This window comes from Callospermophilus lateralis, chromosome 18, assembly GCF_048772815.1.
Source record: "Callospermophilus lateralis isolate mCalLat2 chromosome 18, mCalLat2.hap1, whole genome shotgun sequence".
In the NCBI taxonomy this organism is placed as follows: domain Eukaryota; kingdom Metazoa; phylum Chordata; class Mammalia; order Rodentia; family Sciuridae; genus Callospermophilus; species Callospermophilus lateralis.
Window position 1 is genome coordinate 32,765,628 of NC_135322.1, and position 18,207 is coordinate 32,783,834.

Sequence of the window (18,207 nt, forward strand, 5' to 3'; positions counted from 1 at the left end):
AGAAAAGAAAGTGCAAAACAACAATCATTTCAATATTGCAAACAGGCACCAGGGAAAGACCAGGGAGGAGGCGGACATTAATAATTTAAAATCACAGCGTGACTCATAGAACCCCGTAGACAACTCACCAAAAGAGTACAAATGACGCACAGACGGTTCCAGAGAACACACAAACAAGGAGAAATGGCTTTTAGGGTGGCTACTGTGGGACAGGAGCATTTGGGGCTGACAGGGTCATGGGCAAGGGCTGATTTATTCAGTGCAAAAGGCCAGAGTGACTTTGAGAGATGCCCATGTTGGCACCATGTGGCTTCATAGGCAGGATGCTCACCTGCTGACCCCACCTGAGACTGCAGCTCTGACGGGGAGGCTCCCTGATCAGATGACTCAGCCTCCTCAAACCAGCCATATTTGTCATTCCCAAGATAGGCCATACCATCCCTTATGTTTCTGTAGCTTATCTGTCCTGATAAGTAAATGAGGCCATTGGCCTCATAATAAGGCATAACTCCCCTTCTAGAATCAGCTGGACTTGGGTTCATGTCTCTATTCTGCTACTCACTGACCTGGACATGTCTCTTCCTTGAGCTTTAATTTCTGCACCCCTAAATTGAGGGGTAAGAGCACCAACCTCAGAGAGCTGTTGCAAGGACTGAGTGAGCTCAGTACTTGTAGGACACTTACCTGGATCATTGCAGAACCATAATAAATGGTGTCTATGGCTGCTTTTTATTTAAAAAAGAAAAAGAGCAAATAAGGATTGTATTCTACTGATGTATGTGGCATCCACAAAAATAAACCTGGCCTAGTGCTGTTCCAAGTGCTTGTCATATTTAAACCTGGACCAGGTATCTGGGGGAACTGAGGTTGGGAAATGGACTCATCCTGAACAGTTCCAGAAACCTACTGTGTCTTTCATGAACGTTCTCTCCAGAACCTGCCAGAGCATCTCATCAGTGTGACTCTCAAAGGGATCCAAGTTGTACCTGCAACAAAGGAGAGGAGAGGGAGCTGGATTTCCTAGGGCGAGAGAATGGGGATTGGGGGGGTCCTTCCAAAGACAAGAACATGGGGAAGGAATGGGATGCTGGAAGGAGCCGTGGGCCAAGGAATACAGGTGGCCTCTAGAAGCTGGAAAAGACAAAGCAATGGTTTCTTTCTGGGGCAGGTAGGGGAGAACAGGAGAGGGCAGGTGTGGAGCCTGCAGCTCCAAGAACAGTGCTCAGCCCTGGCCATGATACCAAACACCCACAACTCTGCAATGAATCAGAGACCACTGAGGCAGACAAAAATGTGAAGCCCTGCAGAGAGGAAGGCACAACACTTGGGCCTCTCCATGTCACTGGGCAGCAAAGTAGGTTTGACCTTCCATAAATTCTTGGCAAACAGAGAGATAAAGCCAGTAACTCAAGCTGTCATTCCAAATTTAGTCAGCCTTCAGAGGCCAGAAGTACCTCTGCGGCTCCCAGGACCTTGCCCAGGGTTGAGCATCTCATAGGCAGGATGTAAGTCTAGTGTTTCAAGATGTATTTCTCCTACAAGCCACCTATAGTGAACACCCATGCCTCATTGGGTGCTCCATTTGAGGGAATGTCCCTCTCACTGGACCAACTGAGAAGCTGCGGTTTCCTTCTCATGCTTTGACCTCAGATCCTGGGCCCGTGGAAATTGCAATCCTGCTGTTCTTTTACTTGAACAGCTTCTGTTTGCTCTTTAGTAGGAATAAATTAATGCACTTCCAAGAGATGGCTTCACATGTAAGGCTACCATCCATCTATTCCATTATGCACTCTGGGGTACCTTTGAAAGTGGCCATTACTAAGCCAGATGAAATGCCAGGATACAGGCATAAAATAAGTTTGTCCGGGGCCAACCAGGATATCTGCTCACCCTACATATCAAAGCATCTTGCTTATTAATAATGTACTTTCTGAAATGCAAAGCTCATGGCTCTGTTCCCCATCTCCTTCGAAGACTTTACTCAAAAAAAAAAAAACAGGTACCAACAGCCCATGGAGATGCTGCCTCCCTGAGACAGGATAGCCCCAGGCCAGTCAAGCCCTGGGGACTGTGGGTCTGGTTTCACTATCCAAAAATAGGAATGCAGGATGATCAAAAACAGCTACCTTACTGTACCTACAAACAGGACAGGATCCTGGGGGATCACGGTCAGCTTGGTTCGGAGGTCTTCCAAACTGATGGTACAGATATCCACCTCATCGATGAGGATGGTGCCGCCCGCTGGTTCCACCAGACGGAACAAGGCCATTCCCAGTGATGACTTCCCTGGGAACAGTAAAAGCCACAACAACAAATCCAGCATTCGTTTGTGCTTCCATCATACCCCGGCATTTAATTAAAGGAATTTTTAATGCAAAGAAAATGACTCTGGTGGATGACTGTGCAGGCAGAAATTCCTCACTTGGGGGGAGGGGGCGGAAGCCTTGTCACAGCTAACCTGCCCGTCCTCGCAGGGGCCTTTAGCACACGAGTCATCCTCTGAGCCTCATCTCACCAGAATGAATCTCATTTAATTAATATAAAAACGGATGTGTGGTCGCTTCCAACTCACACAACCATTTAACCTGAAGTCCTAATTTACAGTAGATAGATGTGAGGGGAAATTACAGCCGATCCAACACACATACCCTTCTCTCTCTGGTGTGGCCTAACTAGCACATTCAAGGCAGATCCAAGGAAAACAGCCTGAAAGAAACAAAAGCAGGGCTTGTCCTCACCAGAACCCGTTCTTCCAACGATCCCAACTGTCTGCCCACTTTCTATGTTTAGGTTCAGTCCGTTGAGAACAAGGGGAGTGTCGTCCCTGTATCTCATCTGGTAGTCTCTGAAGGTTATCTCCCCGTGACTGGGCCAGTCCTTGGGACAGGACCCCACTTTGAGGGGGTGAGTGCTTTCGGGAACACAGGTCTGAAAAGCAGAATGACCAACGACACGTTAATAACTAGTCATTTCCCCATTCGTTTAACTCATTCCTTCCTCTAACTCTAGGTCCTGGTGTTCGTGATGGTGAAGTTGACCCATAAGAACCCTGGTCTCAAAAAAGCTCATGTTCCAGTGGGGACGTCAGATAATGAACAAGAAAAGCCATCAGAAATGCAGACAATAAAACAGAGCGTTGGAACAGCCTATGGACTTGTGGGGTGGGCAGAGGAGAGGGAAGCAGGAGTATTTGAGGGCTGGAGAAAACGTCTATGTGACATCGGAGCTGAGACCAAGAAATGCTGAGAAGATGTCAGCTACAAGAGGATTCCAGTTCAGGGCCTTCCAGATAGAGGGGGCCGGAACCAACTTGGGTACTTTGAGGAATAGAAAGTCATGGGGCTGTATTCCTTAAGGAAGGGATAGTTCACATTGGGCCCTGTGAACCTGGGCAATGTCAGCAGTGTGACCTTGAAGCTGTGGCAAATCCAGGCTGAGACTTGAGATTTGCAGAATTCAATCAGATACGATTTCAGTATCTACCAGATTGAACAGAAAAACTCTCAAAGAAGAGTGAAGCTGTTTTTGTTTTTCAATTTACAACTTTAATCAAATATTAATTTTTAGAAACCAAAACCAGGGTACTAGAAGCAAAAAGAATGCAGGATGTCAAGTGGTTTTTAGAGTCAAACGGAAAAGACATGTAAGTTTCCTTCCTGAGAGTTGAAGCAATGCAAAGTCTAATGAAGGAGATCAGTTTGGCCTCTTTATAAGACCAACCCCTCCTTTTAAGTTACAAAGTCCCCTATTAACAACTAGAAATAGGGATCCCATATACCCTGTCAGGGTAACTGACCAACCCAGATCCCTGGTCCATGAAAAATTTCAATTAGCTGAGGAAATGATTGCATTCTTACTATTTTTAAGCCTTGGAAGATGTAGAATTAAGAATAAAAATATTTAAGAGAAGAATAACTGGGCTTGGTGGCACACACCTGTAACTCCAGTTATTCAGAAGGCTAAGGCAGGAGGATCCCAAGTTCAAGGCCAACCTCAGCAACTTAACAAGAATGAGACCTGATCTCAAAAAAATAAAATAAAATAAAAAAGGATGGAGGTGTGGCTCATCCTTGTCCCTGGGTTCAATCCTTCAGAAAGGAGAGAAAGAGAGAGAAGGGGGAGGGAGCAATACTGTAACCATATATTTAATTTAAGAAATCTGCATACTTTGTGTTCAAGTATTTATAATATGTATAGAATTCGGCTTTGTGATTCTAATTCAAAATATAAAATTGAATAATTGATTTAAACACAATTTTAAGTTAAAAGCTTTCTGTTTATATATGGCCTTGGAACTGCCATGAGAACCTAAAGCTCACCATATTTACAAGTTTAATTTATTAGATTTATACAAACTCAGGAAGGCTTGTTTGTTAAATCAGATTATTGAGGTACTTAAAAGGAAATTGAATGTATTAAATTTTAAAATGCAGTTTAAAATGTTTTAAGTGTTTAATTAAGTTTGTAAGTGGGGCCAAACACTGTTCAAAGGCCCTTAAAAAGAGATTGCTAGGATCGCTTAGACTTCTTTTCAAAAGAATAACAGCACTAAAACAGGGTCCTCCATCTGAAATTGGTAATGGCTTCTTCGTGCTGAGTGGGGGTTGGGGGAGGGGGACTCCAACCCCCTACCCTGACTCCTGACGGGGGTGGGGGGGTGGGGGGGTGGCCGAAGATGGGAATGGAGATAGCCCACTTCAGCTTGTCTAACACAAGACAACTCAATCTGCATATGTGTATTTCCTGTCCTTTGTCCTTCCCTGCCTCTTCTCCTGAAAGTTCTGCTAATTTTCAGGGATTTCAGAGGTAGAATCTTTGAAGCAGTTAAGTTTCTCTTGCCTTCCTTTAAAGCTGGCTTTGTGCTAAGTACATTAGCCCACACCTGCAATTCCAGCATCTCTTGAGGCTGAGGCAGGAGGATTGCAAGTTCCAGGCCAGCCTCAGCAATGAAATGAGGCTCTAAGCAATTTAGTAAGACTCTGTCTCAATAAAAAAATAAAATAAAAAGGGCTGGGGATATGGCTCAGTAGTAAAGTATCCCTGGGGTCAATCCTCAGTGCCAAAAAAACAAAAAAAAAAAGAAGTTGGCTTTGAATAAAACCAACTTTCCTACCAATTTGACTGTGAATATTTCTGGAGCAGGGAGTGTTATACAGCCAGTCTCTTTCCTCCCAGGGGTTGGTTCAGCTGCCCAGTAATAGCAGCTGTGAATTGAACAGAAAAACTCTCAAAGAGAAGTGAAGCTGTTTTTGTTTTTCAGTTTACAACTTTAATCAAATATTAATTTTTAGAAACCAAAATGAGCCACTGAATTGTCTTTCCTGAGTATATAAACCGCCTATAAAGAATTTTATTTTATAGAAAGAGCCTCACATTCAACACCAAGGACTTCGGTTTGTATTATAAATAGAGGTTTAAAGAAGAGGGGTGACTGGTCAGATTTGACTTTTTAAAAAGATCCCTTTCACATCAAAAAAAAAAAAGATTAAATACCCGCCTAGGCCTGTCCCTTCTCATTCACACACTGGGTTCTTACCGTAATATACTCCCTTAGCAGCTCCACGGAGGTGAACTTGGCCTGGGTCTCCGTTCCTGTCCGCACGCACACTTGGAGCAATCCACTTAGCTATTGCAAAGGAGCAAGCAGTCGCCGTTAGAGGCCTTTCCTCCTCTGGGTTCTGCTCTCCCACCTTTCAGGACTGCCCTTGAGGATCACCACCCCCTTCTCACTAGGGGCCAGTCGCACAGGAGGCCTGCGTTCCCAGCCAGGCACCCCAAAGTGGAGATATATTCCTGTCGGGTTCTTTTGCCTTAAAACACTTCCTCTGTGTCTGGAAACAAATGGTATTTACATTTTCCCTGGCACTCCAGATGGTGGGAATCATCCCACCACCACTGCACCACTCTATCACTCGCCTTTCTGTCTGAGCACTGGGGACCTGCCGTCCAGCGGGAATGCTCCCTGGGGGCAGAACTGCTGGGTATCAATTTTCCCAGCACCTGGATGGGCTCTCCATCAAGGGCCCCTCCCCACTCTCCGCCCAACACCAAGAAGGAACTGAAAGCTCAGCCACCACAGGAGACCACTAAACCATCCAGCCTATCTGCCCGCTTTACACATGAGACAATCATGTATTAAAAAAAGAAAAATCATGTAGGGCAGAGGGATGGCTTTATAAGATGACCCACTTGAGGCCAGGATATCCCAGAAGGCTACCCTGAGATTTAGGGCTAATAGTGTTTTAGGATGAAGGATGCCCCCTCCCCCACCTGCCTGAGATATGTCCATATCCAAATTCCTGGAACCTGTAAAAGTTACCTCATTGGAAACAGGTCCTTTGCAGATATAATTAGGATCTTGAGAACATCCTGGATTACCTGGATGGACCCTAAAGCTAGTGACAGGTATCTTTACAAGAGACGGGATAAGTCACAGAGCAGAAAAGGGGATAGGCAGGCAAAGGCCGGAGCTAGAGTGAGGCAGTTGTAAGTCAAAGAATGCCAGCAGCCACCAGCAGCCTGGCCAGACCAGAAACAGCCTTCCCTGGAGCCTCAGAGGGACCACAGCCTTGCCAACACCTTGCCTGTGGACATCTGACCTCCAAAGCACGAGAGAATTAGTTTCTCTTGTTTTAAGTCATCAAGCTCGGGGTAATTTGTTGCAGCAGCTTTAGCACACACAGGGTGTAGGTAGTGAACCCAGAAAGCACGGAGGGGATGGGTGACATAGGGAGACTGGGAAGGCAGCCAATCCCAGGTATGTGTTCATGAGAGGTCAGAGCAGCAGGCAACTGGGATTGGGTTGCCCTGGGACACCAGAGGGACCACACCACAGAGTTGTTCCATGCCAGGGCAAGGAGTCATCCCTCAGTATCCTTGAAGGACTGATTCCAGGACACCACCACCATCACCCTTGGCAGATACGGAAATCCAAAGATGCTTTACATGAAATGGCAACGTATTTGCATCTTACCTATGCACCTCCCCCCAAATAGTCTAAGTCACCTCTAGATTACCTCGAATATCTAACACAATGTAAACATTATGTAAAGGCTGTCACGCTGTATTTAGGGCATAGAGACAAGAAAACTAGTTTACATGTTCAGTAGAGACACAGTGATTTTTTTCCTGAATATTTTCATTTTGCAGGTGGTTGAATCTGTGATGTGGAACATGTGGATTCTGAGGGTTAATGTATCCACTAACTCCCTTCAGGCACTGCTGTGGCTGTGAGAACCCCATCCCTTACATCTCCAACTGTGCCTCTGGGCTTAGCCTAGCAGGAAAGAGTCAGAGGCAGGACCAGTCTTCTCTCAGGACACACAGAGATGACACACGTTTATTAAGCTATAGTGATGGGTCCAGTACTGGCCAGGGTGCTCGTTTTCCAAGGTTGAGCGTGATAGACAAGACCCTGCACATGTGGGCTTACGTTCTAGTGGATTGGCAGGTGGAAATTTCAGGAACCATAAGAACAGGGTATTGATAAAACAGGAAGCTGTGGGTGACTGGCTAAGGCTAGGGGTGGGGAGCCAGCCTACAGTGGGCAGGGAGGACTATGTGAGCTGAGGTCTTTATGACGAGATGTCCACCAGGCAAACCTCAGGTGAGAAAGCTCTGGAAAGCAACAAGCGACCCTCACAGAAGCAGGCCGTGGAGCCCAAGCAGGTGAATGCAGTAGGAAGAGCAGTGGCCGCAGACCCTCACTGGTCTCCGTTGCACCTACCTCCCTGCTCGACACAGGCCAGGGCTTCCCATTTCTCTTAGAGCAATGGCTCTCAACCTGGGTGATTATGTCCCCAGGGGACATTTGGCAATGTCTAGAGACAGTTTGGGTTGTTCCAACCTGGGGGGAAGGGAGGTCATATTGGCATCTAATGGGTGGAGGCCAGGGAGGCTGCTGAACATCCTCAGGTGCACAGGACAGCCCCACAGGAAAAGCATTATCTGCCGGGCATGCTGGCACCCAACAATCCCAGTGGATCAGGAGGCTGAGGCAGGAGGATCACGGGTTCAATGCCAGCCTCAGCAATTTAGCAAGGCCCTAAGCAACTCTGCGAGACCCTGCCTCTAAATAAAATACAAAACGGGCTGGGGATATGACTCTGTTGTTAAGCACCCCGGGGACTCAATCCCCAGTACCAAAAAAAAAAAAGAAAAAGCATTATCTCGCCCAAGTGCATATTAGAATACAGGTAACACCTCTTCCCTGACTTACAAAGCCACACATTCTACCCCTGCCAACTCTTACCACTTTGCTTAGGCCATTCAGCCTTTTTCAGACTCTCAACACACCAAGCTCAGGCTCCCAAGCCTTTCCCCGGCTCCTCTGCCTGCTGCACCCTTCCTCCCAGTCTCCTGTGGCTTGTTCTTTTTTGTTCTGGTCTCAGTTCGGAAGTCACCCCCCCAGCAGAGGCCTCCTCAGGCTTTTGGTTGTAATGTTGCTCCCTCTTCCCCGTCACTGTACCCCACTTTATTATCTTCACAGCACTTCCTGAAGCCTTATTGGTTATTTACTTGCCACTCTATTTATTCCAGCTCTGCACTAGAATGTAAGCTCCATGAGGGCAGGGCGGTCAGATTGTTTGCTGCTAAATCCACAACAACCCGTACAGTTCCTGGCTCACAGCAGCTGCTCAGGGGAGAGCTGGCAAATGACCCCACGGAGCCTGTCCTTGACAGAGGCACATACACATTTCATTAAGGACAGGAGAAGTATGATCTCCCAAGGGCTTGGGCAGCCCACCCAGGTTTAGAATGTCCACGTCAGCACAGAACTGGCCCCAGCAGGTGCCTCTTCTCCTCCACCACGGGAGGGGACATTACTTTACACTGGCTTTCTTGCTCTGTGGTGTTTCTCATCCGTCCTCTGTTCTCAAGTGAAGCTCTGTTGTTTCGTTTCTGTGTTCTCCAAAGGGGTCTAATGCTGGAAAAGCCCCAGGAGCCAGCTGGAGAAGCCATCCCAGAAACCTCAATGTGTGCAAATTCTTCTCTGACCCCCTACAGGAACGTTTGGAAACAACTTCACCGAGAGCCAATGATATTGCCCAAAAGCATGACCTTAGATGGGGCAAGCTGTTTTACTTGGACCAATTAAGGGAAACCATTCAACATCATCTGTTTGATTTTTTTTTTTTTTAACTAGGCAGCAACAAATGAAAGCATCCATCCATGAGGGAAATTGGCTACCCAAGAAAAAATTCATTATTTTCCTTACCTTAAGAGTATAGAAGATATATTTTTGTCCCTCCTCTTTCCCAAAATAACACTTAAGAATGATACCATAAAAATTTCCCCAAATAGAATAGACCCTTAACAGCAAGGGGATTGGAAAGAGATGAAATTGAATGAGAGAGTTACAAATTTCTGCAAGTTGGAAAGAGGATGAGAACCTTTTGATAAAATGGAAGCAGAATGGGCTAAAGGGATTTAAAGAGCCTTCTGTCTAGCAGCATCTGGAGAGCCTCCAGGTGTGAGGAGGAGCCCACAAAGAGCCTGGCAAATTCACAGTCTGTCTACAGAGACTCCTATTGGACCCATTTATTCACTTCCATCTTCCAACCAGTGACACACTGTATCCCTAGGCACAGGTTGTGAGCACATGTATATACACACAATTTCCTCTCTAAAGAAATTGAACTGACTACCTGGGGCTGCAGGAATCGTACCTAGATTAAAATTCCCTTTTAATTCTAGCATGTGGGTCTCTAAAGGCCAGCTCCCTGGGTGTTTTCCTGCAGTGCTCCCAGTCTGTGGGAAAACCCCAGCACCCAGCCCACCATAGTCAGGAAGCTTCCTGTGAAGAGAGACCTAGGAAGGAATTCACAAGTGCCAAAGAAGCCCTGAAAACCCAACCCACCCCACTCTCCCATGCTTAAATGGAAACAGAGCAGGAAACAGCTGAGCAAATCTAATGGCATGAAAGAGCAAGAACTGGATAGATCAAAAAAAAAAAAAAAAAAAAAGAAAGAAAGAAAAAGAAAAAGAAGTGACCCAGGAACAAACATATATATATAAGTCAAAGAAGAGAAAAGAGTCTAAGGGCGGTGGCGGGGGGGGGGGGGCTCTAATAATATAAATGTCCTCAGAGAAATTTAAAACACTTCATTGATTTAAAAAAATTATTTTCTTGGAGTGGGAGGGGAGGGGAAGGGGGGAATGGAAGGACAGCAGAATAAAATAGACATTATTATTGCTGTGGGTATATACATGACTGCATGACCAATGTAATTCTGCAACCTGTATACTCAGAAAAATGAGAAATTATATCCCATCTGATTCAAATGTATGATATGTCAAGATCATTGTACCGTCATGTGTAACTAATTAAAACAAATAAAAAATATAGAGAGAATAGATAAAAAATTATTTTTAAAAAAACAGAAAGAATAAGAGCTTGTGAAAATTAAACATATGAATACATGATTGCCAATCTTAAAATTCAAAGGAATAAAAAAACAGATTTATTCTCAGAAAAAAAAAGCAAGAACAGAAATTTTGAGATAAAAGAAACAGAAATTGATGCAGGAAATCTAATATGCAACCAATATACATGAGTCACAGGAAGAAAACAGAGAAAGGAAAGAAATTGTCAAATGAAGGAGAAATTTCTCTGAATTGAAGGGAGATTTGACTTTAAAGTAAAAGAAGCCACAGCATCGAACAGAATACTTTAAAATGACCCATATTCTGAAACATGGTCCTGGAATTTCAAGTACCAATGGTAAGGACTACATTGGAAATGTTTCCAAAGAGAAAAATGGGGACCATATATCAAGGGACAAGTTCAAGGAGCATCAGACCTAGGTGGACTGGCTTCAAATCCTGGCTTTCAGACATGACGTGTGTGGGATCTTCGCAAGTCTTTCTGGGTCTCAGTTTCCTCATCTTTAATATGGGGCTTACAGTAGTATCATAGGATCATCATGGGGGAATAAATGAATTCATTTATATAAAGCAAAGCAAATACCTTGTGTTCACCTACTATTGTTGTTATTCAAAAGAAAACAAGCATCCAAGAAGATAAGCCAGTCATAGACACTGCCATGGCCCCTCCAGTATTTATTTCACAGCCCCCATTGAAGAGTAGCTGTACAACTTCATGGTGGCCTGAATCAATCATCACAATCCCATTAAGCCACAATTAGTTCTTGGATACCTAAATTAATCCAATAAGAGTAAAGCTCAGGATTTGTCCAGTGGTTAGGACAGAAAATATCTCCAGCCACAGACCCCAGAGGATGTTGGTCACCATTGCATAACTATGAGGGGAAGATATCACAGAAGGACAAAGACAAGAGCCATGATCCAACTGTGCCTGAAGCCCACACAACTTCCCAACATTTTAATGATGCGAGCTACTAAACTCTCTTCACTGTGTTAAGCCCATTGGAGTTTTCTTTTGTGTCCAACCAAAAGCACCCTCCCTGATATGTTACCTGGATGATGTAAGACAGCGACAAGCCTTTGGACGAAGGACTGATTGAGGAGAAACTCAGGGTCACCAACAAGGCCACAACCAAGGTGACGATGTTCATGAGGATATCCATTCTTAAAGCAAACCACCTGAGAGCACAGTTAAAATACAGAAGGTGGCTGGAGTTTTCATCGTTTAGCATCTTAAACCTAAAATTAAGAAAATCAGACAAAATAAGAGCTCGGGTTATGCTTAGGTCACACAGACGAAGGATCAGGGCAACTGGAGGAATGAAGACGGGACTCCTTACGTTCTCACACGGGAAAACTGAGCATCTATCCACCTTCTCTCTGCCACCACAGACATCTTTGATTTGCACATATACTGAGAAATCCCATGTGGCGGTTGCCAGTGGTGCCAAGTGGGCTCTTTCTGTCTCTCCCCAGAGCTGGCGATTGGAACCCACAACTGAGAACAAAAGCTACCGAGAACTCACGCAGTCGGCCTCCCTCCAAGGCCTAGTGGAATCAGCTGGTGATCTGCATAAGGGGTGTGGGGAGGGGATCATGGAGGAGGCCACCTTTGAGGAGAGTCAGTGTCTGTGACAGTGAAGGAGGCAGGGAGGGTGTCGGCCTGGCTCCCCTCCCCACTTCAGACAGACAAGATTCAACATCATTGCTTAGAAAGCTGGGGGCGGGGGTCTCTTCAAGGACAGGAAGCTGACATCTTGCACCCCTGCCCATGTCCACTGAGCCAAAGGGCTCGCTGAGGGAGAAGGAGCACCAGGCAGAGTAACAGAGAGGTGACCCAGCAGAGCACAGGGGCCAGACCCACCCTGCTGTTCCTCATTCCCCAGGTGAAACAGGGTGCATCCTGCCCGTTCCTGCAGTTCCTGGAGTTGAGGGGGGCAGGAAGACAGCGTGTGAGTGGCAGGCTTGATGCAGCGTTCCTTCCCCACAGGAGGCAAAGAGGGAGCCAGGGGGATGCTGGCAAGCAGCTCGCCAGGGGACCCAGCAAACCTGACGCGGCGATCCTGGCAGAGCTGCTTGGGATTTGGTCCTGTTGGGACCCCACCCTGCCGTGACTGCATCTGTCCAGTGAGCTGGGTCAGCAGGGATGAGCCGCAGAGAATGGCCCAGAGGCAGGAATGTCTATTTTCTGATCCCCTCCCAATTCCCCTGCACCAGCATCAGAGGACCAGGCTCAGAGAAAAGGCAGAGTGAGTTTAAAAGAAAAAGGAAAGACCGGGTGCTTCCTAACTGCAAATCTGTCTCCCCCCAGACCCCCCACTACACACACACACACACACACACACACACACACACCCCTAGTGAAAAGCCGGCTTCGTCAGAACAATTGGTAGAAATTATTGGGGAGAAAAATGAAGACTTTACAAAGTTTGAAGTCCTATAGAGTTTAGTTCCTCTGTTGCCACGAATGTCTCCAGGCCATGCTAGTCCACTGGGTTCTCATAGTCCCCTTGGGGATTCTACCCGGCCGCACCTCTGACCAGCCTTCGGGGACTCTGCCACACCTTCCTCCTCTCCGTCTCCATTCTAACTTTTTTCCTCTAAAGCTTAACCAAGATATTCATCCAAACACCACAGTGTTTCTATTTCTCTGTGACAAATGCGATGTATATCAGAAGCCCTCAGCCCACTGACAAGAAAGATGGGGAGAATGGGGAAGACCCCCATCCGCGTAGTAGGGCTCAGCTCCCTAAGGGAGTCTCTGAGGAATCTCGAAGGAGAACCTGTGGGAAGACCAAGCTTGAGTCTGTTTTGTTTGTCAAGGGTGAAGAGATGAGCGGCTCTACAAACTTTTCTCATGATCAGGACACGGAAAGGGTCTACCTGGGAGGCAGGACTCAGAAAATGAGGTCAAACCTTGACATCAGGTCAAATGAGTCACAGGACCAGCTGCCGACTGAACCCAGGACAAACCGTCAAGTCCAGTCTAATGAGATCCTGGGTGGCCAGATTGAGAGACAGTGAGAGGGAGAAAGAGTTAGACCCAAGTATCAAAGGGTGTGTTAGCTTTATAAGGAAGGAAAAAAAATGTCTATGTTATTGAAGTTGCTTGAGATTCATTTTCATTTCTTCCTTTGGCCAGAGCTGGACTGCATTCCTGGCATCCTGTGCAGTGAGGTGAGCCCATGGGACTGAGATCAGGTCAATGAATGCACAGAAATGTGGAGGATCCTCACCAGGGTTGAGCCATAAAAACACCTTCTATGGGGTCCACCACCCTCCTCTCTCCCCGTCTCTTCCTAAGGCCTGTGGAACAGAAAAGCCTTAGATAGAAAGAGATTATGTGCCTGAGTGTGGAACAGAATCCCCTTCTCCTGCCCCCATGGAACCTTGTTAAATTGGTACTTGAGGAATAAAATATATATTGTTAAGATCTCAAGTCGGAGCTGGGTGTGGTGACGCATGCCTGTAATCCCAGCAGCTAGGGAGGCTGAGGCAGGAGGACAGCAAATTCAAAGCCAGCCTCAGCAACCTCGAGGTTCTAAGCAACTCAGCGAAACCCTGTCTCTAAATAAAATACAAAATAGGGCTGGGGGTGTGGCTCAGTGGTCATAATGTGGAGAGCCTATTGTGATTATACATTTTTCCTATGGTATTTTGAAGTTTGGAGCTGGAAGACTCCAGAGAAATTTACTAATCTAGTCCCCAAGTTTAACAAGGAGCAAACTGATCTGTCCACAAAATTAAAAGAAACGTGGCCTTTAAAAAATATTTTTACAAAGAACATGTAATAATATGAAAAATGGGATTTAAAATATGTAAGTTTTAAAAAGGCAATAAAATGATTATAAATATTTAAGAAAAAAATCTTGAGGGGTTGAGGATATGCTCAAGTGGTAGCACGCTTGCCTGGTGTGCATGAGGCACTGGGTTCTATCCTCAGTACCACATAAAAATGAAATAAAGATATTGTGTCCACCTAAAAAAACTAAAAAATACTTTTTTAAAAAAAGGACATTGTAATGTCATGTGTAACTAAGTAAAACAAAAAATAATAATAATTGGGAAAAATCATTTAACATTTAGAGGCATGTTTAATAAAATTAATCTTTTAAGTTAAAAAAAAAAAGTAAAATCTTGAATAGAATCTTCTGATCCATGGTTAGATGTGCCACTGGCCCCCTAAACCTAATTGATTAGAATAAAAGAAAAGACAGGAAGGAAATACAGGTTGAGTATTACTATCTGAAATCTTTAAGACCAGAAGTGTTTCAGATTAGTTTGTTTTTTTTCCCCAGATTTTAGAATATTTACATAGACATAATGAGCTATCTTGGGAATGAGACTCAAATCTAAATAAATTCATTTATGTTTGATATATGCCTTATACACATAGCCTGTGGATAATTTTCATACAGTACTTTTACTGTTTGTATGACTGTGACCCATTCCATGAGGTCAAGTGTGGAATTCTCCACTTGTGTAGACACATCAAAAAGTTTTGCGCTTTGGACCATTGCAGATTTCAGATTTTCAGATTCGGGGTGTTCAACCTGTATACGAAAATGTGAACAGGGTCGGGGGTGGGGCCTATGAGCAACGTTTTCTTCTTTGTTTCTGCTTTCCTGTTTTCCTGAACTGAACACAGGTTAGCCCTTCAAATTAAAAATAAATAAATAAAACATAAGGTTGCATTCTGAGGTCATCCTGAATGAGTTCCCCTAATTCATATCTTTTGGGGCTCCAGATGCTGGGAATAGAGCCAGGCCTCTGAGAGTGTCCCTGCCCAGTTCCAAGCTCATCAGTCAGTCCCCAGCAGTCCAGACTGCCCTTCATAGAACCAGAGGAGACATTTGTTCCTGCAACTTTCTTTTGGGGTCAGGCAGGAAGCAGGGAGACCTTGGGGCAGGGGCCCAGCCCAGGACTCACTTGTTGATGCAGTCTTCCTTTTTGTCATAGGCATGGATGACACCCAGGCCCTGCATGGAGGAGGTGATGTGGGAAAACCAGGGTGACCGGCTGACGTTCTCCACTTTCTTGAGCTCCTGGACTCCTCGGTGGAAAACACTGGGAGGAAATCAAGAGGGGCCAAGAGAGCCACAGAGTGGGGTCTCAAAGGGCTCGCCTTCACACACGAAGCTCCAACCACGCACTCAGTAAGACAGTTGAGTCAGAGATGGTGCCATCTAAGTTGAGAGAATGTGCCCTTCTTCTGTCAGAGTGCCCTGTCTGGTTTTGTGAAAGATGCACACCTGAGAAAGGTGAGCGTGCGGTCCCTTCATTTGCTCTCACACCTAAGTGCTTCTTGTCGTGCCACGTAAGACATAATTCTAGTCTTTAAAGACCAGAAATTTTCATAAGGTTCACCCCTGAATATAAACCAACCACTTTAGATGCTCAACTAGAGAAAAAAAGGGATCTCTTCTATCTTGGAGCGAAACCTGGTTGTCACATGCCAATGTGTGGTCTTCTAAAGGCATTTTCAAAGACCATTTTGAACTAACATTAGGATAGCCTCGGGAGTTGACTTCAAAACCAACCCCCCACAGGATGCTTCCCTTTGCCCGGAAGCCCCAGGAAGCCCGGTGAGCAGGACACCAGTGGCCTTGGGCTTCCACATTAGCTGGCTGCTTATGAGAGAGAGTCTAATCCCGCCTCCAGACTCTCAGATGAAACTAACCCAGGGGAATGAGGGAGGAACCTCATTAACTCAGAACTCAAGTGAGTTGGATAAAAACATTTGGCTAATTCAGTCAGGGCCAGCTCTGGTCTGCCCTGTCTTTAAAGCAAGAAGTGTGGGTGCAGGGCAGAGAAAAGGCTTATGCTAAGTCAATCAACACTATGAACAGGACAGCAGACTGGAACAAGGATTACCAAAATGAACCCAAGTCCATGGAATCCACTGGAAGTAATGATATCCTCTCCTTTGTAAAGAACTTGCAGATATATTTTTTTTAATTTGATTGTCCCAATAAATACTTGAGGTTGGAGACTGTGGCCAGGTGTCCTTTCTCAGAGTCACAAGGGATACTTCAGGCTCTCCCAACTCCCAGGGCACTTCCCACTATACCAAGTTCAAATACAGATGCCAAGTCCAGCACCCCAGCCCCAGGGCCTCTCTATCCACATTTGCCATAATCCACTGACACCATCTATAGATTTGATCGTTAAACTTCGACAATCCAAAACCAAACACATAATTGTGACTACCCAAACCACCTCTCCTCCTATGTCCCCTGTATCTCCTCTCTGCACATGACTTCCCACATTTGGAGTCATCTTTGGCTTCTCCCATCTTCCTAATGCCCCCAATTCCACCAGCCGTGCAACCCCAATGAGTCTACCTTACAAATGACTCTGGAATCCATCTTCTTTTCTCTTCCTTCTTTTGTGGCCTATGTCTGGTCCTTGTGAACTTACATTCTAAATCTCTAGTCTGCATTCAACTCTACTGTATTTTTAATTGACACAAATTAATCATCTAGTCATTTGATCCTCACAGCAACCCCCTCTGAAGCAGGCGAGGCATATATTCAGTTTGGAGATAAGAAAACTGAGCTTTGGAACATTTCTCGGGCTTCTCCGAGGTCCTCCAGCCACTTTGTGGCAAAGTTGAGGCTCTAGTGCCATTTTTTTCTGACTTTCAACCTTTTCCCCTCACTCAATGCCCACCGTCTACCTGCTGCTAAGAGCCTCTGACCACCCCAGGGATAGGGGTAGCTGTATCCCCTGGGAGGCTGGGATCATTGCCACCCTCCTGCCATCCTCCAGGTGGGCAGGCAGAGCCTCGGCAGGAATCCCCAGTGCAAAGCAGGCTTTTCTGTAACTCTGCCAATGATGAGGATGCAGGTTATTTCTCAAAGTTCACAGCATAAGAATTGGCCTCCCCCACCCCCCCCCTCTCTCGCCTGTAGCAGTAACGGCAGAGCCCAATGGTTAGGAACATAGCAGACAGACAGCAACCATGGTTACTAGTTTCCTGGCTTGGGACCAGTGACAATCTCCCAGTAATATCCACCTCTCAGGGTTGCTCTGAGGCTAAAATGCCAGATGTATCCAAAGCACTTAGCACCTGGAGTTTAGTGGAGTTTAGTAAGTGCTAAAAATCAATGTGCTCTACCATCAGAGGGACAGTAAAGGCTCACTATCACCTGATACCCGGCTGTTTTGCATATCAACTCTGTGTGTGTGTGTGTGCGTGTGTGTGTGTGTGTGTGTGTTTCTCCTTTTTAAATGGTGTGTAGACCTACCATAAAAGGATCAAGAAGATTATAGCAAGGACAGCCAGGACCAAAAGGACAGCTGGAAACACGGCAGCCAATATCATGAGAATAAACACCACCATAAAAAACTGCTGCAGAAAGTTCTCGGCGTGAAACGGCAGCCTCACATCCAGCTCGTCCATGTCTTTGGAAAAACGATTCATCAGCCTGCCAGTGGGAGTCGTGTCAAAGAAGCTCATTGGACTCTTTAAGATCTGTGGGTAAAAGCAGAGATTCAAACTGGGTTGGGGAGAGTGTGGGGCAAACCCTGGCCACTCTGCTGGGGCTGGAATTGTGAACTCAGGGCCTGGCCTTTCCCCGAGGGTACAACTCAAGTGTGCCAGGTGATCTTGAGGCGGTGAGGATGGATGCTACCCATTTTTTGTGGGCGTCAGGTGTGGGTGTGGGGAGATTCTGCCTCTGTGTGGGGCTCTGCAGGTCAGGCCTCAGCAAATCTGGGATGCAGCCTGAGAGGAGAGAGGCTTGTGCCTTTGGAGGAAGAAGCGACGTTTTCCCTCCCTAGGGCATTTAGAAGACAAGTTCCATTTTGCCTCTGTCC

General features: G+C 45.9%; 1 protein-coding gene across 4 annotated transcripts in view; it reads right to left on the minus strand.

Annotated features, from left to right (window-relative positions):
- Positions 1-18,207, minus strand: part of Abcc12 (ATP binding cassette subfamily C member 12) — a 59,517-nt gene that overhangs the window by 3,335 nt on the left and 37,975 nt on the right. For 2 of the 4 annotated variants that reach the window (XM_076838297.2, XM_076838295.2), the window contains 7 exons: positions 17,637-17,863; positions 15,316-15,453; positions 11,439-11,625; positions 5,537-5,626; positions 2,739-2,928; positions 2,127-2,286; positions 908-986 (listed from right to left, as the gene is read on the minus strand). In XM_076838297.2, coding sequence (XP_076694412.2) covers positions 908-986; positions 2,127-2,286; positions 2,739-2,928; positions 5,537-5,626; positions 11,439-11,625; positions 15,316-15,453; positions 17,637-17,863 — 1,071 coding nt within the window. The remainder of the gene's footprint in view (positions 1-907; positions 987-2,126; positions 2,287-2,738; positions 2,929-5,536; positions 5,627-11,438; positions 11,626-15,315; positions 15,454-17,636; positions 17,864-18,207) is intronic. The other 2 variants (XM_076838296.2, XM_076838298.2) reach the window with 2 other exon arrangements.